Source organism: Triticum aestivum, chromosome 5D (assembly GCF_018294505.1).
Source record: "Triticum aestivum cultivar Chinese Spring chromosome 5D, IWGSC CS RefSeq v2.1, whole genome shotgun sequence".
NCBI classification, from domain to species: Eukaryota; Viridiplantae; Streptophyta; class Magnoliopsida; order Poales; family Poaceae; genus Triticum; species Triticum aestivum.
The window spans coordinates 322,103,917-322,128,324 of record NC_057808.1 but is presented as its reverse complement, the minus strand read 5'-3'; the positions used below and the strand labels follow the sequence as shown (position 1 = coordinate 322,128,324).

Sequence of the window (24,408 nt, the reverse complement as noted above, 5' to 3'; positions counted from 1 at the left end):
AAAATAGGTACTACAGTATTGTACTCTGGCCCATAATATAAAATGCTATTCCATCTGTAAAGAAATATAAGACCATTTAGGTCACTACTTACAGAGATATAAGAGCATTTAGGTCACTATTTTATTGATCTAAACGCTCTTATATTTTTTTACGGAGGGAGTAGTAAATTATGAGACGGTGAGAGTAGATATTTACCCTCGAAATAGCTAGTAATTGTTATATTGTACTAGTATTTCTAGGCCTCTCAGGCCCGCACGCTCGCGCACGTACGCCTCCTCAACCGTCCATTGTTTTCGCGCGCGCGCGTCCCCCCCGCCGGGACGCCGATCCGACGCAGTTTGTAATTTAACGCCCGGCCCGGCGCACGCGCCTCGCTATACCACCACTATCCAGCCACGCTCCATGCCCCCATGTGATGCGATTCACCGGCTCCCACGCCCGCACACGTTAGCGTACGGTACCCGCACGCAATCAGCGAACGATCGAGGAGACGAGTTAAGCTGATCAGATAGAAACGGCTGTCTCGTACGCACAAGGAACGCGGTCTAGACGTGCTACGTCCGAAGGAAACGCTCCAAATGGAAGGCCATGGCCGTGCTTGCTCCGGCCAACAGCTATCCCGGTCGAGCTGTAGCACACATCAATCGAATCGATTCGTGCAGCGTATCGCCCCCTTTCCTGCAAAATGCGAACCGCTAGCTTCCATTCCACACATCCCTATCACTCTCACCGAGACACGGACGACTATTCCATGGCTCCGGTCGATGCGTGCAGCGCTAGCTGCTGCACCATCTTTGGCGCGTAGATCAGTTTGACTTCTTCCTATAATATAGCCGCACACCCCCTCCACCGAGGGCTAGCAGTAGATTAAGATTAGCAGACTACTTCGTAGCGGAGTACTTAACTAAGGAGAAGTACGTACGTAGGCGCAGCTCTCTGCATTTTCATATCATCCTTACGTCTGTTGAACGATCACCGGGTGACGAGACGAGACGAGACCAACTCCATCGATACGGGCTCTGCGCCGCGCGTCAGCTCAGCTCTCGTCGACCGGTAATGCCGCTGCGTGGGCGGGGGCGCAGCCTCCTGCTTCTCGTGGTCGCGCTGTGGTGCTCCGCGCTCCGGTGCGCCGCGCCGGACCTCGCGGCGGACCGCGCGGCGCTGCTCGCGCTCCGGGCCGCGGTCGGCCCGGGGCTCCCGTGGGACGCGTCGGCGGCGTCGCCGTGCGGGTGGCGCGGCGTTGGGTGCGACAACGGCACCGGAGGCGGGCGCGTCGTCGCGCTACAGCTCCCCGGCGCCGGCCTGATCGGTCAGCTGCCGCTGGGGACCGTGGGCAACCTCACCGCTCTCAGGGCGCTGTCGCTCCGCTCCAACGCGCTCTCCGGCGGGATCCCCGCGGACATCGGCAACTGCGGGGAGCTCCGGTACCTCTACCTCCAGGACAACAAGCTCGCCGGCGAGATACCGGAGGGCTTCTTCTTGCTCGGCTTGCTGCAGCGGCTCGTCCTCTCGAATAATCGTTTCTCTGGCGGTGTGTCGCTGGAGTTCAACAAGCTCCGCCGGCTGGCCACTCTTTACTTGGAGAACAACGTCCTTACTGGCACCCTCCCTGCCGACCTTGATCTCCCTAATCTTCAGCTGTTCAACGTGTCCGACAACCAGCTCAACGGCCCTGTGCCAGAGTCGCTAGCCGGAAGACCGGCCAGCGCCTTTAGTGGGACAACGCTATGCGGCGCCCCACTAAGCCCGTGCGCGAACACTTCGCCGCCGTCGCCATTGCCATTGCCTCCTCCGGCCTCTTCTGAGGACAGCAAGAGCAGCAAGCTCTCCACTGCCGCGATCGCCGGTATTGCTGCGGGCGCCGTCGCGGCGCTCCTGGTGGTGCTCGCCGTGATCTTCTTCATGCTATGTTTCCGTCGTGGCAAGACAAATAAGGCCGACACTTCCACCGAAACGGCGGCCTACGGCGACGAGGACGCGTCACCGGAGACGGTGTCCGTGGCGAGGGCGGAGAAGAGCGGCGTGAAAGCGTCGCGCTCCTCGAAGCCGACGGCCAGCGACGCCAAGAAGCTGGTGTTCGTGGGAGGTGAGCCGGAGGTGGCCTACGAACTGGAATCGCTGCTGCACGCGTCGGCCGAGGTCCTCGGGAAGGGCTGGCTGGGCACGACGTACCGCGCCACGCTGGAGGGCGGCGTCGCCGTCGTGACCGTCAAGAGGCTGAGGGAGGTGCCCATCCCCGAGAAGGAGTTCCGCGGCACGGTGGCCGCGCTCGGCGCGCTCCGGCACGAAAGCCTGGTGCCGCTGCGCTCCTACTTCTACAGCAAGGAGGAGAAGCTCATCGTCTACGACTTTGTCAGCGCCAAAGGCCTCTCCTCCCTTCTCCACGGCGCGGGCAGCGAGCGCCTCGACTTCACCACGCGAGCGCGCATTGCGCTGGCGTCGGCGCGCGGCATCGCCTTCATCCACGGCGCCGGCGCCGGCTCGTCCCACGGCAACATCAAGTCGTCCAACATTCTCGTCAACGACGCGCGCGACGGGGCCTACGTGGCCGACTACGGCCTCATCCAGCTCGTCGGCGCCAGCGTGCCGCTGAAGCGCGTGACGGGGTACCGCGCCCCGGAGGTGACGGACCCGCGCAGGGCGTCGCAGGAGGCCGACGTGTACAGCTTCGGCGTGCTGCTCCTGGAGCTGCTGACTGGGAAGGCCCCCGCGAACTCGGTGCCGGGGAGCGACGGCGCCGCGGACCTGCCGCAGTGGGTGGGCACGGTGGTGCAGGAGGAGTGGACGGGCGAGGTGTTCGACGCCAGCATCGCCAACGAGGCGCTCGTGGAGGAGGAGATGGTGCGGCTGCTGCAGCTGGGCACGGAGTGCACCGAGCGGCGGCCCGACCGGCGGCCCGCGATGGCCGAGGTCGCCGCGAGGATAGAGGACATCGTCGGCAGCGCGCAGCGGAAGACGGACTCGGCCGAGTTCCACAGCGTGTCCGCCGACCATTCCGCGTAGCCGTAGCCTCCGCCGCCGTGGTTCATTTCCTTTCCGTAGCTGTTTTTCAGTTTCCCGCTGCAAACTGTGAAAAACTATACCGGAATTCCTCAACATGTTCATAGAATATGTTTACTTCATTGTTTTCGTGCGAATTCCTGGATGAATTCATGTGCAATATACAATAATTTGTTCATCGTTTACCGACCCAACTAGTTTCATCACAGTTAAAAATCATTAAGTTTCCCCCCAAGCACCCAACTCCCAACAATTTGGATCTGCAAGGTGCCAAATGGAGACTATTTCAGCCAGTCGCCCGGATTGAAGCGGTCGGTCAGTTGACAGTCGGCGAGTCCATTTCAGGATGGACGTTTTATTCCAGCGACGTCAGCGTACGCGTACCAACACGTTGAACGCTTCTACTCTCTGACCTGGTAAAGACTGTCACTGTTCTGGCCGGCAAACGGGAAAGAGAAGACGGCAATCACAGCCTCGCAAGCGATGAGAGGCTGCTCGTGAGAAAATGTGAGAAATGGCGGCGCTGACAAGACCATCATATTTAGTTGTCTGACGAAAGGAGTGAATTCTGAACGCTGAACAATTCTCTCTGACCGATGCTGTCTAGATCAATGTGGCTTCGATGCATATACAGCATGAGAAAGTTCAGTTGACCTCCGTTGTAGTTGCACAGCTCAGGGAGCTTTGAACGGTCTGAGCAGCGAAAAGTTTCTGAGACCATTATACGTCACGGCTACCGCTAATCTGGGCGTTTTGATGCTATCCAACGAGTGGCATGCAAATTTTGATACGGTTTATCTAATTCACATCTAAATGTTTTTTAAGAATGTCACATCTAAACTTCCACAAATATATAATGCAACAACAAAAAAACTAGGATAAAAAAAAGACCACAAACAGAGTGGTCATTAGCTTAGATGTGACATAACTATGTCACATCTAGATGTGTCCTAGACAGACCCATTTTGATACGCCAGGTTTCGTTTCACAGTCAGAATCTGGTTTTTGCGATTTCCGCGGAGAATGGGGGAATAAAGACACGGAGTTTGTGAGCTCGAGCTCACGTGCACTCTTTGCAACGGTAAAATAAGAAAATAATTCAAGAAGCCTGAATTCTTTTAACAACAAACATTGATGTGTGTTTTACAGGCGGGCGAATTTTCCCATTGGAATGACATCTGTGGAGGATTGAAAAAGTAAAAAAAAACGATGCTCCAAGTTTTTGAAGCATTGACTTTTTATTTTGCCGAGACCTCCATGAATGTCATTCCGTCACAAAAATTTATACGCATATGAAGCACACATCAACGCTTGTTGCCGAAAATTTTCACATATTCAATTTTTTAAAGTACATTTTTCAGATTTTACTGTAACAAAAGATGCATGTGAGCTCAAGCTCACAAGAGCATATTCAAGAAATAAAGACTGTCAGGTCATCTCAATTCTCCAACGTCGTCCCTCTAAATCGGACTCCATGGATATAGGAGCCGGCCATCCAATTCTATTCATCAAACATACGCCCCTCTCCTGCTCTGGCTTCTTTTTTTAAGTCCACAACACTCCGAATAATTCTAGATGAGCATAATTCTTCTAGTACAAAAACAATTCAAATACAACACAAGTTCAAATTTAAATAGTTCAATCCAAACATTAAGCTTTCAAATAAAATAGTCAAACTTGAATTCAACTTATGTTCTAATTGGCCCTTTAACCGCCTACACATACTCAATATTCCCTCCATTTCAATGAATAAGCACACATCCCAAAAATCAACTTTGACCATAAATTGGACCAACCAAATGTGGATTATATGTGATAAAAATCATTCTGTTCAATTCAAATTGGAAAGAAGTTTTCGATGGTATAATTTTGAAGTCACAAAATATATATTATTGATGTAATTTGCGGTCAAAATTGGATTTTGGGAAGTGTGCGCATCTAATTCATTGGAATGGAGGGAGTAGGATATTCTTAAGTTGCTCGATGTTAAATGTGTTGATTCATTTGGACAAACTCTTCAAACATGGTCGGATTCTAAGCTAGAAGTTAGATAGGATCACACATGTTCTTAAATTCCAAACCCGCGGCAACTCCTTCACCCTCATCCTCCACAATCATGTTGTGCATGATGACACAAACTATCAGCATCTCCTACAAGGTCTCTGGATCCCATATTTTTGCAAGTCCTTGAACAAATGCAAAGTGGGCTTGGAGCACTCAAATGCTCTCTCAACACCATTTCTAGCTCCTTCTTGTTTTTGGCAAAAGTGGGCTATTTTTTGACCAACTGGCTCAGAGATGGTCTTGACGATTGACGAAGACGTCCACGGCTTATAGAGACCATCAACCAGATAGTAGCCCATGTTGTAGTCATACTCATTGACCGTAGTTGCGTGGAGGAGCTTGTCCTTTAGTCAACCTAGCAAACAATGGAGACCGCTGCAGCACGTTGATGTCATTGTGATACCTGGGCATTACCAAAGAAAGCGTGCCAAATCCATAGGTCATGTGATGCAACCGCTTCCAGAATGATGGTGGGCTTCTTAACATGGCTCTGATATTACCCCTATAGAGTGCAGTTCTTTCATCTCCAGTGCATGCAATCAAGGGATCCGAGCATACTTGGACACCCTCTTGCTTCGGACATTGCCGTGAGCCTTTCGGTGTCAGTGGCAGTTGGTTCTCTTAAGTATTGTCGTCCAAACACCTTGACCACCTCAGTAGCAAACCTCACCATGGCAGCTGCGCATGTGCTTTCAGACATTCGGAGGTACTTGTCCCACGAATTTGCAGTTGTGTTATAGGCAACCTTCATCAATGCAGTCATGCACTTTTGGTAGCCAATTTTTCCAATAAAATCCTTCTTCAAGATGAAGTAGTCATCATAGACCCGGACAACATCGTAAAGGCGATCGAAAACATTTCTCGGCATACAAAAGTGTCGGCAAAAATTGTTAGTGAATAGGGCACCGGGGGCTAAGTAGGCACCCACCAAAGGCAAATGCCCCGTGCCCTCTTCGATTCAACACTTGATGTCCCTTAATTGATTCTTTGAAATTCAAGACATGCTCTTTCGCGACTTTGCGTCTTCTAGGATCTCCTGCATCATCGTTGTTTCATTCTCATATTCGTCCTCCTCGTCCAATGAGGACGACTCCATGAGATGTTGTAGAAGTACTCGTCATTCAAATTCATCATGCTGCTTGCTTCAAAATAAGGAAAAAATTGTCAATAATTTGGCTATGATATTTGGGCAAACACTTGACGAGTGTGTTGTCCGCCATGGATGGCAGCTGCAGGGGTAGAGGATACCTAGGCGGCGGATGGACGAGGGGGGACACAACGACATTGACAAAGAGGGTATACTGCCTGGGTGGAGCGGTGGAGGTCTGGTAAGGTCTGGACGGGAGACCGAGTTTGTAGAGCGTCGGGAGATCGAGTTTGTAGAGCGTCGGCAGTGGCCTGGGAGGGAGCAGATACAGGGCAGGGGAGAGACAGAGTGAGAAAGATGCGCGCTCCGGTGAGGTTTGTGTGGGTCGGGGTTGTAGGAGTCCTACATGGTGGAGGTTAGGACTCTTGGAAACCTCCCCTAGCTTTGCAGCCGATTTGCTAGAATTTGGATACGTAGAAATTTGCAGGACAACGTTGGATGGCAAAAAAGTCCGGTCGCAACAGTCAAACGTTTGCGGGCACTATAGGGCATCTGCAACATTGTCGGAGTCCTACGTCGTGGAGGTCTGGACTCTTGAAAATATTCCCTGGATTTGCATTTGGTTTTGCGAGAATTCAGATACATGGAAATTTGTGGGACAAGTAGGATGGCAAAAAAGTCCAGGCGCGACGGGCCGGACGTTTGCGGACACTATAGGGCAGTGCGTTGTAGATGCCCTTAGAACAGAATGAGACTCATCTTTCCATGGAGTAAGATTTTTTTTAGTTTTTTAACGTATAAGGGCTCCTTTATTTCAGATAAATTTCATAGGAATTTTGGAGAATTAGAACCCTTAAGTTTTTTTTCACATTGGTCGATTCGTAGGATTAGATCCTATAGATTTTTTTCATAAGGAATCATTTGTACTCAGCACATGCGCAGCCAGCTCCACAACTGTCACTCCCAGTCTCACTCAAATTCCTGCTCACCACCCAAAAAATATAGAGACATTTCGTTAGAGGATCTCTAGCAGACCCCGCATCCCGTTGACCCGCAAAACACGTTTGCAGTTCGCGGAAAACGCGTTTTAAGGGTCGGTTTTTGCTGCAGTAGAACAGACCCCTTAAACTTAAACTGTAAAACGGAATATTCGCTTATATTCTTTCCCCACGTCTTCTTCTTCCTCTCGTCCAGGCGGCCGGGCGAGCTTCATGGCCGGGCGGACGGGCGCGGCGGCCGGGCAGCCGGGCGAGCTTCTTGGCGAGCAGAGATTTCTCAACCGCCAACGTTGGCTGGTATTTAGGGCCCTGAAAAAGTTGCCTTTAAAACTGTAGATATGAAGGTTTCGGTTTCGCGTTCACGGGACTCTTTAAAAAATTTTAAGGGCTGGACAATTTTAAAGGGTCTGTTCGGGTCCGTTTTTTCGACTGAAACTGTAAAAAACGGTTATTTTACGGGTTTGATCATTTATGCGGGGTCTGCTAGAGATGCTCTTAAAGGGCGTTGCTAGGTCCTGGCAGCTCTACCTCTCTTCTCAGCTTGATTCTCTCATGTAATGTGTCCTCTGTTGGTTGAGTGGTAACATATTCAGGTGGAGAATTTCTCCTCCTCGATATATCTGTTCAAAAAACAAAAAAAAAATCACTCCGATCTAACAATCCCTGACTAGCTATCCTTTGAACTACTATCAAATCATGGTTCCAGTGCAGGCGTAGCCACGGCCGACACGGAAGAAACGTGATCTCCTTTACGTTGCTTTTCCTTTGCTGTCTTCACATACGATACTCTTGTTTCTGGTTACTCCCGGTCCCTAAACTGAGAAAGTACCCGCCCTGCTCTGCTCCCTCGGCCACGGATTCCTCTTATCCTACGTGACCAATAAACTCGCGAGTAGCACTACACGCGACGCAGTACTCAGCACATGCGCAGCTAGCTCCACAACAGCACGGTCGCTCTCAGCCTCACTCAAATTCCTGCTCACCACCCAAAGTATCTACTAGCGCGCACCAAAAAATCGCAGGGCGTCATCAAACATCTCGTCACCGTACAGCGGGGCTGGGGCGTCATGTCGCATCATTTTCACCTGAGCAGCTCGGTTCTTCCCCTGTCCTTCTTCCCCGGCGAGCTCGGCGCCCGGTTCTCGCCCGCTGAGCCCAGGCCTCTAGCGAGCAGCGGCGGCGTCGCTGTTGCGTCGTCGTCAAGAGCCCTGCGGCCCCACATGGCGAAGGCGGTGGCAAAGGAGGCGGGGGCGCAGGAGGCGGCGCAAGGCAGCGCGGCGCTCGGGTGGGCGGCCAGGGACGCCTCCGGTGTCCTCTCCCCGTTCGACTTCTCAAGAAGGTACGTGTCAGAGTGTGTATATGTGTCCTCGCCGTAATAAGTTCATCTGCCGGGCTCGCTGAAGAAAACCAGGCCAGAGCAAGAAAAGAATCTCTCAGGTCGATCCAAGGAGTGAAGTCTGCTGCCATGCAGGAAGGGATGCTGTTTTGCTCATCGTGTGTGGGCTTTATGCCTAGGTCTTTTGTCCTTGGCCCGTAAACTAGACTGTCTGCGGTTTATTTGGCTGATGATGTGATGTAATGGTGTTGTAGGGTTTTCGCCTCAGAGTGAGTTATCTCGATGGCGAGTGCTCATAGTGGGTTTCTCGGCGATGCTTGAACTCGCTTTTCCCTTTCCCGTCTTATTCTCTGGACATTTGATGTATTTCTGTTACGTCGCAGTAATGGAAAGGGGTAATGCCCGGTTCAAAAGAAAAGTTCATCTGCCGTTTTAAGTTCCACTGTGCGCAGCACACTCTGCTAGTGCTAGAGATATACAGTTGCTAGTTAGTGAGTTGAGTCTAGGCTCTCGAGATATAGCTTGTTCTGTTAGGATTGAAAGGTATCATAGCAAGAGGATTTCGTGAATGTTACAGTTTTTTTTTTTTAAACTTCTAATCTATTCATCTTCAACCATGACAATACAACAAACAACAGAAATAACAAAAATTAGACGACTACAAGCACGGAAGCGAGCCGAAGCGAGCAGAACTTGTTGTAGTAGTCGACAGTCGAGAAGTCATTGTGCTAAAACCCCGTAGAACCAGCGCAGCAGAACAATAACCGCCGCCGATTTCGTAATGTTACAACTTGAGTCTTATAAAAAATAAAGAAGGCCAAAAGTTGTCAACACACATGTACAAAACCTTTTTTTTTAAACACATGGACAAAATGTTAAATCAGGCGTTTTCTAGAGGTAATAGCACGGGGAGTCATAGAATTTGCGCTTGATGTTCAGTTTGGTACTAGAACTTTGAAGATACGAATTTGTGGTCACCTAACTTGACATCGCGTGCAAATACGGTCACTAAATACCCATGCGGACATATCAAGGTGTATGGTCCCACCTGTCAATGAGTCGGTTGACTCATTTTTGCACAAAACAACCTCGTATTTTTTTCATTCGCAGAAAAAGCGCCTCGTATTTTTTTCATTCGCAGAAAAAGCGACCAGTGCGACGTATTTTTTTTCACACACCCCCTTCGCTTTTTTATTTGCAGAAAAGCTAACCCCTGTACTGCATATAGGTAGGTACGAAAATTAACACAAAAAACAGGGCGGCCGGTCTCGGACCCAAAACCACAAGGCGAGTATTTGCACACGGTGTAGTTATATGACCATAAATGTCTATTTTTAAAGTTCTAATACCAAATAAACATCGAGCACAAGTTTTATGACTTCCAATGATATTACTTCCGTTTTCTACGATTTTGGTTGCAAAGTTCAGACATCTTAAGTTGGTTGCACTTGACAGAATGAGATACTCGTCTTGTGGTTGTGGTCCTTTGGTGAATTGCTCTGTTCAGCTAGGAGGTCAGTTGGTGGAGTCATTGACAGTTAATTACAATTTCAGGGCTCAAAAAGATGATGATGTGACGATCAAGGTGCTCTACTGCGGGATCTGCCACACTGACCTCTACACCATCAAGAACGAGTGGGGCACCGCCATGTACCCCGTTGTTCCCGGGTAATTAAATCCCTCAACATGATGGAACAATTTTTACGTGGTACGTACTGGAGTGAGATAATGGCCTGGGCAGGCACGAGATCCTGGGCGTGGTGACCAGCGTCGGCAGCGGCGTCAGCAAGTTCAAGGCCGGCGACACGGTGGGCGTGGGCTACTTCGTCGGGTCGTGCCGCTCCTGCGAGTGCTGCGGCAACGGGTACGAGAACTACTGCTCCGGCATGGTGCTCACCTCCAACGGCATCGACCCCGAGCACGGCGGCGCGGTCACCCAGGGGGGCTTCTCCGACGTCATGCTCGTGAACGAGGACTACGTCGTCCGCGTCCCGGACGGGCTGCCACTGGACAAGGCCGCGCCGCTGCTCTGCGCCGGCGTCACGGTGTACAGCCCGATGATGCGCTTCGGCCTGAACGCGCCGGGGAAGCACCTGGGCGTCGTCGGCCTCGGGGGCCTCGGCCACGTCGCCGTCAAGTTCGGCAAGGCGTTCGGCATGAGGGTCACCGTCATCAGCACCTCGCCCGGGAAGCGCGAGGAGGCGCTGGAGCGGCTGGGCGCGGACGAGTTCCTGGTGAGCCGGGACGCCGAGCAGATGCAGGCGGCGGCGGGCACCATGGACGGCATCCTCGACACGGTGTCGGCGTGGCACCCCATCTCGCCGCTGTTCGCGCTGATGAAGCCGATGGGGCAGATGGTGTTCGTGGGCGGGCCGACCAAGCCGCTGGAGCTGCCGGCGTACGCCATCGTGCCGGGCGGGAAGGGCATCGCCGGGAACTGCGTCGGCGGCATCAGGGACTGCCAGGCCATGCTGGAGTTCGCGGCGAAGCACGGCATCACCGCGGAGGTGGAGGTGATCAAGATGGACTACGTCAACACGGCGCTCGAGCGGCTCGCCAAGAACGACGTCCGCTACCGCTTCGTCATCGACGTCGCAGGCAGCCTCGGCTCAACCTCGTGAGCTGGAATAGCCACCTTGTTGATGGTTGCGTTAATTTGCTTCGGCGAATGCGTGCAGATTTAGAGCTTTTAGTAACCGTACCCGTTAAATCACCGTTGTGATGTGTTGTGTGGATTCGCTCTCACATGAAGCTTCGTTGTGATTTATGAAGGTGTGACATCAGGACATCAGCAAATATTGTATACCGAGCAGACATAGAACACTGTCCCGCCTCCAGTTTTTTGGAGTTGCAGCAGCAAAAACGGTGCACTGTTTATGGATGTTCGCATATCAAGTTTCGGGATTTTTTGACTTTTTCCTGAATTGCTAAATTATTTTTCGCATATTAGATTCATCTACACCTAGGTTCCGAGTGGTATTTATCTTTGCCATCTTCAATACCGAGCATGGCGGGTCTTCGTGCCTCGGCGAAGACCGCTTAGTAAGCGGAGCGACCGAGGCGTCATCGACAATATCATGGCGGGTCTTCGTGCCTCGGCGGCGTCTTTTGCTCCTCCCCCGCCCCCTCCTGAGCCAGATTAGCTTTTCCTAGTAGTCTTATTTGGGGCTTGTCTTGCTGTGCCCCCAGCATGATTCTATGACTTATTGTACTTGAAACTGTTGTGTTGGATGCTTGGTGGTATGTTTTATAATATAAAGCGGGGGAAACCCTTTTTCGTAAAAATACCGAGCATGAAACAACTGAGCAAGGCTTTTGAAGAGTAACAGCCAACCATTTCAGTTCCATCTAAGGCATCATTCAGACATTGCGCCATAAGTCCAGCTCTATAAGCTAGAAAAAATATATATTAACATTTGTAAACCCTGAAAAAGATATTATTCTAAGAACCACACATCCCAGCTCTTGCTGACAAAAACCCAAAAAGACAAAGGAAAAAACTATACTAATCCAGGCAAAACTATTCTAGCCTTGGTGAACACATAGAAAGATAAGAGACAAAACATTATTTATTTTATAAGCTAAAGACAGTTAGTATAACCTTTTATGCAAAAATACAAAAAAAAAAAACAAATTCGCATCAATGGAATCTACATGCAAAAATCTGGCAAAGTTATACAACACCTAGCACTGAAATGGTATGTATTTGTTGTCCACCAGATATCTTTTTAGTTTTCTCAGTTGTGCATCAAGCTAAAAATGATGGACAGAAAAATATGTAATAATACAAAAGGCATTTCCAAAGCGGCCAATATTGAGTGTAAAACTGAACATCAGTTTGCAGAAGAGTTGAACGCTTATAAAGCTGAATAGTTAACACATAAAACTGAACTATGATACAACATTCTTGTACAACTTCTTTTAAGATTTATGTGTCCCGAAGCAAAAGAATATGCAAGAAGGAAATACCACTTCTAATATGTAAGAAGATAAGAAGGGTAGCATAGCATTTCCTCCAACCACAATTCTGCTCAGTGCATATATATCATATAAAAAAGGGGCAACAAGAGATGTTTGACAGAATGGAAAATATGCACGATTCCTCCTAGATGGAATAACAAAAGAGTGCCATTACCAGAAAGCTCTCATGCAACTGATTATAACCAAAGCTATGATTCATTGAACTTGCCTTAACTATTATAAGTCCTTACGACGAGGTAAGGCAACACCTTACACATCACAGGAACAAATTAATCAGCCATGCGTTGCAAAATGGGAAAACACCAAGGAGGGTCACTGTCCATACAGTACATAACTTGATGGCCCAAAATCTCATCTAATACTCCATCTACTTGTCATGCGGACCTAATACACATAATATTTCCTTCTGCCTCGGACATCTAATCGGACTCATCTAACAATAACAACAACAATTGCGACCATTACTACCACTACAGCAGCCAGCCAGCCACCTCGTACATTCTCTTTGCAAAACTTGTGGTAGTCCTTCATCCTTCTAATTATCAGATGAGCTATCCAGTCGCCAATACCACTTCCCTCGAAGATTATCGGGTTCACATCATTTAAGTTGATATCCAGTGGAAAACCATCCACACGTCCGGAGCTCTCCGCTCCGCATATCCATTTCCTAATCTCTTGAAGACCATATACAATGCAGCTTTTTAGGGTGATACCCAAAAACCCACCTACATTTTGGATCAGGGCGTTAAGCCGGGCACGATCCCGCACGTAGTTGGAGCCCAAGATAAGAAGGATTATCAAGGAAACAGCCACAGGCTTGTTCATCGTTCTTTTGGCCTTTATTAGGATGTAGTTAAGCGAGGGACATCAGAGGCAGCGACCTGCACAGAGAAAAAGAAATCTTGCATTAATTCTGAGGCCACTGCCATTTGTTTTGGTGCTTGGTTCAAACCATAACTTTCAAAATATAACGACAACAAAACTACATATTATTCTTAAATCCCTACAAACTCTAAGCTCCCTGGTTCGTCCTGGGCTTTGAAGAACATGGGGCCCACACTATTATCCTTCCTTACCAACACGTATGGCCCATTACAAGTGATGTGCATACCTGGTCTAGAGAAAAGTAGTCATATCTGTATAAGAAAAGTTGGGGAAAGAGAGGTGTGCGTGTGAAACACGGGCGAGAGAGCCGAAGGCAAAGAAATTGAGGGGATGTGGCGGCAGGGGCAAGCTTGGCCGCCGTTGGAGGCGCCACAACCGGGGGTGATGCGTTGTGGGCGCCGGCGGGGTGGCCAGTGGGAGCGTGGTTAGAGCATCTCCAGCCGTGCCCCCCAACAAGGCTCCCCAGACGACTTTTCGGCTGCCGGCGTAAAAAAATCGGCCCAGTCGCGTCCCCAAGGGCCCAATTTTCGCCGGCTCAGGCCGAAATTGGCACCGGCGGACCCAACCTGAACCCGGCGTGCTGGGGGGCGCTCGGGGGCGCCGGGCGAATCGTTTGTGGCGCGAAAGAGCCGCGGGCCCTCCTTGCTAGCGACTCGTCTCGCTTCTCGCCGCTTCGTCGTCCTCATCGCCTCGTTTCCCGCGGCGAATCAATGCCAAAGCTGCCACGCGCTGCCGCGCCGGCCAGCCTCCGCCATTGATGCCTCACGGGCGGCGCAGTGAAGGCGTGACGACGCGCGTCCCTGCGCATGCCACGCATAGACGCGGCGGCCAGGCGTGCTCGCGGCGCCTCCGCCTATATAAGCCGACCCCAGCGCGCCGATGGCACGCACAGAGTCTCCACCGCCGACGCGCCCTCTCTCCCCTTCCTCCCTCTCCCCTCGCCGTCCCAGTTCAAAGAAATGGCCGAACGATTCCCAGGCGACGGCGCGGCGGCGAGCGGCTTCGGCCGCCGCCACCTTCACGAGGACGAAACTCGGCTCCTCTTCGAGGCCGAGTACCCGGTCCCGCCGGACATGCGGGTGCCCGGGGCGTGGAGAATCAGCGCCGACGGGGTTCCGGTGCCACCACCACCCACCGGGGCGGCGCGGCGTGCGGAGATCGCGCGTGTCCGCGCCTCCCTGCCGCGGGCGGCGAGGGAGGGGCCGCGCTACGTCCCCGGCAGCCCGCTCTGGGAGTCGTATTTCCGCCGCTGTCACGCCGAGCAGCTCGAGGCCACCAACAGCGTCGTGCCCTCCGGCAGGCTCAACTCCGAGGGGCGGCGCCGATGGTGGGGCGTGCCCGGCCGCACGTTGGAGGCCGTCCTCGAGTACATCGAGGGCGGCAACACGCCGAGGCTGGAGTACCTCGAGCTCCCGTCCTTCTCTCGCCGCCGTGGGAGCTCGTGGACGCCGAGGCGCATGGACCCCGGGGCATCCTCCTCCTCGTCCGGTCGGTCGACCGGCTCTCCCTGCCTCCGCCCCGTCAAGCCGGAGCCCCAGGACACGCCTGTCAGCCGGCGCACCCGCAGCTCCGGTGTCCGCATCGCCGACTCCACCCCCGCCTCTGGCCGCCTCGTCCTCGTCGCGCCCAAACCGGAGCCCAGCCTCCCCCGGAGTACGAGGAGCTAGCCCGGCGCGGCTTCTCCGACGAGGACGCCCTACGGTGGGCGTGCGACCACTACCTCCGCGACGAGATGGTCCGGCAGCGTCGGGCCCTGGAGGAGATCGCCGCCCGCAAGCGTGGGCGCGAGGACGAGCACGGCGTCGTGATCCTCGACAACGACGACGACGAGGACGCCGCCGGACCGTCCAACCCGCCGCGCCAACCGGGGGAGGGTTGCAGCAGGGACGGTGGCCGCGGCGGAGGCGATGACGGCGGCGGCGACTACACGCGGTTCTACAGCCTCCTCGACATGTAGAACGGCGACGAGCGGCAAGGCGAGGGAGACGGCGGGCCTAGTAGTGTGTTTTTTTCTTTTTTGTAAAATATTTTAAATATGTATGAACTCTCGCCATGTTTGGTTGAATTTGGTTTGAACTTGCCGAAATATGTATGAACTCGTCGAAAATGGTTGAATTTGCGCTATGTTTATGCCGCACTTTAATTTTCACAAAAATGTGGGCGCCGCGACTGGATAACATCACGTCCCCAACGCGCGTTTTGCGCTGATGTGCCTCCAGGGGGCGATTTTTAGCGCCTTCTGGGGGGCCAACGGCTGAAGATACTCTTAGAGGCGGGTCGGTGGTGTGAAGACCGGCACGGTGGTCGTGCGGGAGTTGCAGCTGTGCACCCGCATGCTGGGGCTGCGCAGACGCATGTCTGATATGTGCTGGATGCTGAGAGATTGAAGAGATTAATACTGATATGATTGAGAGATTGAGAGCCAGATGCGGGGAGGTTGAGGCTTTGTTTGGTGGGACAGATCGGTTTCTCTTTGTATGGCGTGGTAGCCTAATTAGCTTGATTTGTTTTGTTTTGGTTTGTCTGTTTGAGCGCTTGTGAGTCTGTCCGAGTCTGTCCAACCAGTGAAAAGAGTTCTGATAGTTACTCTTTAGTGTGCCTAATTACGTGCAGGTTAGACGGCTTGCCGTTCATGTGCAGTCATGCAGTGCAGTGCAGCTTGATAAGATAACTCTGGACAGATTCCATACTTCATCCATCGACCTTTTCTTCTACAAATATGACTACTTCTCTCTAATCTGTACGATGGCTTAGCAAGACAGTGAATTATTTTGCTTTTATGCCAACTTATCACACAATAAAATGGGCAGAGCAGACCCCTGGTGCAGTCCATTTTTCATGCATTGCAAAAGAAATATCTACAAATATTGCATATTAATCCTAATACTTGACAGATCACATGCAAGTATTATGATTAATATGCAATATTTGCATATATTTCTTTTGGAATGCATGAAAAATGGACTGCACCAGGGGTCAGCTTTGAGCCCTTATCTTTTTTGCTTTGGTGATGGATGAGGTCACAAGGGATATACAAGGAGATATCTCATGGTGCATGCTCTTTGTGGATGATGTGGTGCTAGTCAATGATAGTCGGGCGGGGGTTAATAGGAAGTTAGACCTATGGTGACAATCCTTGGAATCGAAAGGTTTTAGACTTAGTAGAAGTAAAACCGAGTACATGAGGTGCGGTTTTAGTACTACTAGGCATGAGGAGGAGGTTATCCTTGATGGGCAGGTGGTGCCTCAGAAGGAACTGCAGAAGGATGGGGATATTGATGACGATGTGAACCATCAAATCAAAGTCGGATGGATGAAGTGCGACAAGCTTCTGGCGTTTTCTGTCATAAGAGACTGCCACAAAAGCTAAAAGGCAGGTTCTATAGGACGGCGATTCGACCCGCAATGTTGTATGGCGTTGAGTGTTAGCCGACTAAAAGGCGACATGTTTAACACTTAGGTGTGGCGGAGATGCGCATGTTGAGATGGATGTGTGGCCACACAAGGAAGGATGGGGTCCGGAATGATATACGAGATAGAGTTGGGGTAGCACCGATTGGATAGAAGCTTGTCCAACATCGTATGAGATGGTTTGAGCATATTCAGCGCAGGCCTCCAGAAGCTCCAGTGCATAGCGGACGGCTAAAGCCTGCTGATAATGTCAAGAGAGGACGGGGTGGACCCGAAGAACTGGAGTAGGCATCTTGATCAAGAAGAGCCTCAAGTATGGAGTGGTAGACGTCAAGAAACGTGTGGACCGGATTATCCTAGTCAAGCTGGTAGTTGGGACTTAGTTCTCAATGTTATCAGCGTGTATGCCCCGCAAGTAGGCCACAATGAGAACAGCAAGAGGGAGTTCTGGGAAAGGCTGGACGACATGGTTAGGAGTGTACTGATTGGCGAGAAGCTCTTCATAGGAGAATACCTCAATGGCCACATGGGTACATCTAACATAGGTTTTGAAGGGGTGCATGGGGGCTTTGGCTATCGCATCAGGAATCAAGAAGGAGAAGATATCTTAAGCTTTGCTCTAGCCTACGACATGATCGTAACTAAGACCCTCTTTAAAAAGAGAGAATCACATCTAGTGACTTTTAGTAGTGGTTAACACTCTAGCCAGATTGATTTCATCCTCTCGAGAAGAGAAGACATGCGTGCGTGCCTAGATTGTAAGGTGATACCTGGAGAGAGTGTTGTCCCTCAGCATAAGCTTGTGGTTGTTGACTTCCGCTTTCGGATTCATGTCCAGCGGGATAAGCATGCCAAAGTCGCTAGAACGAAGTGGTGGAAGCTCAAGGGGGAGGTAGCACAGGCGTTCAAGGAGAGGGTCATTAAGGAGGGCCCTTGGGAGGAAGGAGGGGATGCAGACAATATGTTGATGAAGATGGCGATTTGCATCCGTAAGGTAGACTCAAAGGAGTTTGAAGTGTCCTGGGGAAGTAGAAGCGAAGCTAAAGATACCTGGTGGTGGAATGATGATGTCCAGAAGACTATTAAGGAGAAGAAAGATTGTTTCAGACGCCTATACTTGTATAAGAGTGCAGACAACATAGAGAAGTACAAGATGGCGAAGAAGGCTACAAAGAGAGATGTGAGTGAAGCGAGGGGTCGGGCGTATGAGGACCTCTACCAGCGGTTAGACACGAAGGAAGGCGAAAGGGACATCTATAAGATGGCCAAGATCCGAGAGAGAAAGGCGAGGGATGTTGACCAAGTCAAATGCATCAAGGACGGTGCAAACCAGCTACTAGTGAAGGATAAGGAGAATAAGGGTCTGTTTGGGACTGCTCTGCTTCATCAAAATCAGTTTCAGTCCACTAAATTCACACTGGAGCAGTTACATACAGAAGTTGTAGCACTACAGAAGAGAATGTTTGGCTTCCATCTAGTTCCAGCTTCAAGAATAGGAAATTTGGTGGAAAGGATCTATTTGATTGGATGAGAGGGGGGAAACGAAGGGGTATCCACTTACTGGTGGCAGTGGTGGGTAATTTCCCCCCAACTCCAGCTTCTAGAGTTTTTTGAAGCACCCCCTGAAGAGCTTCATACAAAACTAGGAGTTGTACCCCAACTTCTAGTTTTTTTGCGGAGTGGCGTATCATGGAGCTACCTCGTTTGGCTTGTGTTTTCTAAAGCAGAGCTGAATTTTAGGGAGCAGAGCAGTCCCAAACAGCCTCTAAGCATAGATGGCGGGAGTACTTCGACAAGCTGTTCAATGGGGAGAATGAGAGCTCTACCATTGAACTGGGTGACTCCTTTGATGATACCAGCAGGCGTTTTGTGCGGCGAATCCAGGAGTCTGAGGTCAAGGAGGATTTAAAAAGGATGAAAGGAGGCAAGACGATGGGCCCTGATTGTATCCCCGTTGAGGTGTGGAGAGGCCTCGGGGAATAGCGATAGTATGGCTAACCAAGCTTTTTAATCTCACTTTTCGAGCAAACAAGATGCCAGAAGTGAAGGAAATATGCCCTAGAGGCAATAATAAAGTTATTATTTATTTCCTTATATCATGATAAATGTTTATTATTCATGCTAGAATTGTATTAACCGGAAACACAATACATGTGTGAATACATAGACAACCAGAGTGTCACTAGTATGCCTCTACTTGACTAGCTCGTTGATCAAAGATGGTTATGTTTCCTAGCCATAGACATGAGTTGTCATTTGATTAACGGGATCACATCATTAGGAGAATGATGTGATTGACTTGACCCATTCCGTTAGCTTAGCACTCGATCATTTAGTATGTTGCTATTGCTTTGTTCATGACTTATACATGTTCCTATGACTATGAGATTATGCAACTCCCGTTTACCGGAGGAACACTTTGTGTGCTACCAAACGTCACAACGTAACTGGGTGATTATAAAGGTGCTCTACAAGTGTCTCCAAAGGTACTTGTTGGGTTGGCGTATTTCGAGATTAGGATTTGTCACTCCGATTGTCGGAGAGGTATCTCTGGGCCCACTCAGTAATACACATCACTATAAGCCTTGCAAGCATTGTGACTAATGAGTTAGTTGCGGGATGATGTATTATGGAACGAGTAAAGAGACTTGCCGGTAACGAGATTGAACTAGGTATCGAGATACCGACGATCGAATCTCGGGCAAGTAACATACCGATGACAAAGGGAACAACGTATGTTGTTATGCGGTCTGACCGATAAAGATCTTCGTAGAATACGTGGGAACCAATATGAGCATCCAGGTTCCGCTATTGGTTATTGACCGGAGAGGTGTCTCGGTCATGTCTACATAGTTCTCGAACCCGTAGGGTCCGCACGCTTAACGTTACGATGACAGTTATATTATGAGTTTATATGTTTTGATGTATCGAAGGTTGTTCGGAGTCCCGGATGTGATCACGGACATGATGAGGAGTCTCGAAATGGTCGAGACATAAAGATTGATATATTGGAAGCCTATGTTTGGACATCGAAAGTGTTCCGGGTGAAATCGGGATTTTTCCGGAGTACCGGGAGGTTACCGGAACCCCCGGTAACTTAATGGGCCTTATTGGGCCTAGGTGGAAGAGAGGAGAGGAGGCCAGGGCAGGGCCGTGCGCCCCTCCCCCCCCAGTCCGAATAGGACAAGGAGAGGGGGGCGACGCCCCCCCCCTTCTTTCCTCCCTTCCACCTCTTCCCCCTCTCTCCTAGTCCAACATGGAAAAGGGGGGGGAGTCCTACTCCCGGTAGGAGTAGGACTCCTCCTAGGCGCGCCTCTCCTCCTTGGCCGGCGGCCTCCCCCTTGCTCCTTTATATACGGGGGCAGGGGGGCACCTCTCTACACACAATTGATCAACGATCTTTTAGCCGTGTGCGGTGCCCCCCTCCACCAGATTACACCTCGATAATACCATCGCGGTTCTTAGGTGAAGCCCTGCGTCGGTAGAACATCATCATCGTCACCACGCCGTCGTGCTGACGAAACTCTCCCTCAACACTCGGCTGGATCGGAGTTCGAGGAACGTCATCGAGCTGAACGTGTGTAGAACTTGGAGGTGCCGTACGTTCGGTACTTGATCGATCGGATCGTGAAGACGTACGACTACATCAACCGTGTTGTGATAACGCTTCCGCTGTCGGTCTACGAGGGTACGTGGACAACACTCTCCCCTCTCGTTGCTATGCATCACCATGATCTTGCGTGTGCGTAGGATTTTTTTTGAAATTACTACATTCCCCAACAGTGGTATCAGAGCCAGGTTTTATGCGTTGATGCTATGCACGAGTAGAACACAAGCGAGTTGTGGGCGATATAAGTCATACTGCTTACCAGCATGTCATACTTTGGTTCAGCGGTATTGTGAGATGAAGCGGCCCGGACCGACATTACGCGTACGCTTACGCGAGACTGGTTTCACCGTTCGGAGCACTCGTTGCTTAAAGGTGACTGGCGGGTGTCTGTCTCTCTCACTTTAGTTGAACCGAGTGTGGCTACGCCCGGTCCTTGCGAAGGTTAAAACAGCACCAACTTGACAAACTATCGTTGTGGTTTTGATGCGTAGGTAAGAACGGTTCTTGCTAAGCCCGTAGCAGCCACGTAAAACATGCAACAACAAAGTAGAGGACGTCTAACTTGTTTTTGCAGGGCATGTTGTGATGTGATATGGTCAAGACATGATGTGATATAATGTGTTGTATGAGATGATCATGTTTTGTAACCGAGTTATCGGCAACTGGCAGGAGCCATATAGTTGTCGCTTTATTGTATGAGATGCAATCGCCATGTAATAGTTTTACTTTATCACTAAGCGGTAGCGATAGTCGTAAAAGCAATAAGTTGGCGAGACGACAACGATACTACGATGGAGATCAAGGTGTCGTGCCGGTGACGATGGTGATCATGACGGTGCTTCGGAGATGGAGATCACGAGCACGGTGCTTCGGGGATGGAGATCACAAGCACAAGATGATGATGGCCATATCATATCACTTATATTGATTGCATGTGATGTTAATCCTTTATGCATCTTATCTTGCTTTGATTGACGGTAGCATTATAAGATGATCCCTCACTAAAATTTCAAGATAAAAGTGTTCTCCCTGAGTATGCACCGTTGCGAAAGTTCTTCGTGCTGAGACACCACGCGATGATCGGGTGTGATAAGCTCTACGTTCAAATACAACGGGTGCAAAACAGTTGCACACGCGGAATACTCAGGTTAAACTTGACGAGCCTAGCATATGTACAGATATGGCCTCGGAACACAGAGACCGAAAGGTCGAGCGTGAATCATATAGTAGATATGATCAACATAGTGATGTTCACCATTGAAACTACTCCATCTCACGTGATGATCGGACATGGTTTAGTTGATATGGATCACGTAATCACTTAGATGATTAGAGGGATATCTATCTAAGTGGGAGTTCTTAAGTAATATGATTAATTGAACTTAAATTTACCATGAACTTAGTCCTGATAGTATTTTGCAAATTATGTTGTAGATCAATAGCTCGCGTTGTTGCTTCCCTGTGTTTATTTTTGATATGTTCCTAGAGAAAAATTATGTTGAAAGATGTTAGTAGCAAAGATGCGGATTGGATCCGTGATCTGAGGATTATCCTCATTGCTGCACAGAAAAATTATGTCCTTGATGCACCGCTAGGTGACAGACCTATTGCAGGAGCAGATGCAGACGTTATGAACGTTTGGCTAGCTCAATATGATGACTACTTGATAGTTTAGTGCACCATGCTTAACGGCTTAGAATCGGGACTTCAAAGACGTTTTGAACGTCATGGACCATATGAGATGTTCCAGGAGTTGAAGTTAATATTTCAAGCAAATACCCGAGTTGAGAGATATGAAGTCTCCAACAAGTTCTATAGCTAAAAGATGGAGGAGAATCGCTCAACTAGTGAGCATGTGCTCAGATTGTCTGGGTACTACAATCGCTTGAATCAAGTGGGAGTTAATCTTCCAGATAAATTAGTGATTGACAGAATTCTCTAGTCACCATCACCAAGTTAGTAGAACTTCGTGATGAACTATAGTATGTAAGGGATGACGAAAGTAATTCCCGAGCTCTTCGCGATGCTGAAATCGACGAAGGTAGAAATCAAGAAAGAGCATCAAGTGTTGATGGTTAACAAGACCACTAGTTTCAAGAAAAGGGCAAAGGGATAGAAGGGGAACATCAAGATGAACGGCAAGCAAGTTGCTGCTCAAGTGAAGAAGCCTAAGTCTGGTCCTAAGCCTGAGACTAAGTGCTTCTACTACAAAGGGACTGGTCACTGGAAGCGGAACTACCCCAACTATTTGGTGGATAAAAAGGATGGCAAAGTGAACAAAGGTATATTGGATATACATGTTATTGATGTGTACTTTACTAGTGTTTATAGCAACCCCTCGGTATTTGATACTGGTTCAGTTGCTAAGAGTAGTAACTCGAAACGGGAGTTGCAGAATAAACAGAGACTAGTAAAAGGAGAGGTGACGATGTGTGTTGGAAGTAGTTCCAAGATTGATATGATCATCATCGCACACTCCCTATACTTTCGGGATTAGTGTTGAAACTAAATAAGTGTTATTTGGTGTTTGCGTTGAGCATGAATATGATTTGATCATGTTTATTGCAATACGGTTATTCATTTAAGTTAGAGAACAATTGTTGTTCTGTTTACATGAATAAAAACCTTCTATGGTCATACACACCAACGAAAATGGTTTGTTGGATCTCGATCGTAGTGATACACATAATCATAATGAAGCCAAAAGATGCAAAGTTAATAATGATAGTGCAACTTATTTGTGGCACTGCCGTTTAGGTCATATTGGTGTAAAGCGCATGAAGAAACTCCATACTGATGGGATTTTGGAATCACTTGATTATGAATCACTTGATGCTTGCGAACCGTGCCTCATGGGCAAGATGACTAAAACGCTGTTCTCCGGAACTATGGAGAGAGCAACAGATTTGTTGGAAATCATACATACAGATGTATGTGGTCCGATGAATATTGAGGCTCGTAGCAGGTATCATTATTTTCTGACCTTCACAGATGATTTGAGCAGATATGGGTATATCTACTTAATGAAACAGAAGTCTGAAACATTTGAAAAGTTCATATAATTTCATAGTGAAGCGGAAAATCATCGTAACAAGAAAATAAAGTTTCTACGATCTGATCGTGGAGAAGAGTATTTGAGTTACGAGTTTGGCCTTCAGTTAAAACAAAGTGAAACAGTTTCACTACTCACGCCACCTGGAAGACCACGGTGTAATGGTGTGTCCGAACGTCATAACCGTACTTTATTGGATATAGTGCAATCTATGATGTTTCTTACCGATTTACCACTATAGTTTTGGGGTTATGCATTAGAGATAGCTGCATTCACGTAAAAAAGGGCACCATCTAAATCCGTTTGAGACGACACCGTATGAACTGTGGTTTGGCAAGAAATCAAAGTTGTTGTTTCTTAAAGTTTGGGGTTGTGATGCTTATATGAAAAAGTTTCATCCTGATAAGCTCAAACCCAAATCGGAGAAATATGTCTTCATAGGATACCCAAAGGAGACTGTTGGGTACACCTTCTATCACAGATCCGAAGGCAAGATATTCACTGCTAAGAATGGATCCTTTCTAGAGAAGGAGTTTTCTCTCGAAAGAAGTGAGTGGGAGGAAAGTAGAACTTGATGAGGTAATTGTACCTGCTCCCTTATTGGAAAGTAGTTCATCACAGAAATCTGTTCCTGTGACTCCTACACCAATTAGTGAGGAAGTTAATGATAATGATCATGGAACTTCAGATCAAGTTACTACCAAACCTCGTATGTAAACCAGAGTAAGATCCGCACCAGAGTGGTACGGTAATCCTGTTCTAGAAGTTATGTTACTAGACCATGACGAACCTACGAACTATGAAGAAGCGATGGTGAGCCCAGATTCCGCAAAATGGCTTGAGGCCATGAAATCTGAGATGAGATCCATGTATAAGAACAAAGTATGGACTTTGATTGACTTGCCCGATGATCGGCGAGCCATTGAGATTAAATGGATCTTCAAGAGGAAGACGGACGCTGATAGTAGTGTCACTATCTACAA

The 24,408-nt window shown here is 49.3% G+C and overlaps 2 protein-coding genes across 2 annotated transcripts; both read left to right on the top strand.

Annotated features, from left to right (window-relative positions):
- The first annotated feature begins 881 nt into the window (after nt 1-881).
- On the top strand, nt 882-3,179 carry LOC123121470 (probable inactive receptor kinase RLK902). Its single transcript, XM_044541462.1, has one exon. The coding sequence runs from the start codon at nt 1,058-1,060 to the stop codon at nt 3,002-3,004; it is 1,947 nt and encodes a 648-aa protein (XP_044397397.1). The 5' UTR covers nt 882-1,057; the 3' UTR covers nt 3,005-3,179.
- A 4,915-nt stretch (nt 3,180-8,094) lies between these two features.
- On the top strand, nt 8,095-11,367 carry LOC123121469 (probable cinnamyl alcohol dehydrogenase 8C). The gene is made up of 3 exons (XM_044541461.1): nt 8,095-8,489; nt 10,041-10,154; nt 10,228-11,367. Exons 1-3 carry the CDS (start codon nt 8,218-8,220, stop codon nt 11,105-11,107), a joined length of 1,266 nt encoding a protein of 421 aa, XP_044397396.1. The 5' UTR covers nt 8,095-8,217; the 3' UTR covers nt 11,108-11,367.
- Nucleotides 11,368-24,408: the final 13,041 nt, after the last annotated feature.

What these genes read in the sequence shown, in the direction of transcription:
- LOC123121469 (XM_044541461.1), top strand. Translation starts at nt 8,218, where the DNA reads ATGTCGCATCATTTTCACCTGAGCAGCTCGGTTCTTCCCCTGTCCTTC. An exon ending in CCGTTCGACTTCTCAAGAAG is followed by an intron (nt 8,490 to 10,040) that starts GTACGTGTCAGA and finishes TTACAATTTCAG; the next exon opens with GGCTCAAAAAGATGATGATG. An exon ending in ATGTACCCCGTTGTTCCCGG is followed by an intron (nt 10,155 to 10,227) that starts GTAATTAAATCC and finishes TGGCCTGGGCAG; the next exon opens with GCACGAGATCCTGGGCGTGG.
- LOC123121470 (XM_044541462.1), top strand. Translation starts at nt 1,058, where the DNA reads ATGCCGCTGCGTGGGCGGGGGCGCAGCCTCCTGCTTCTCGTGGTCGCG.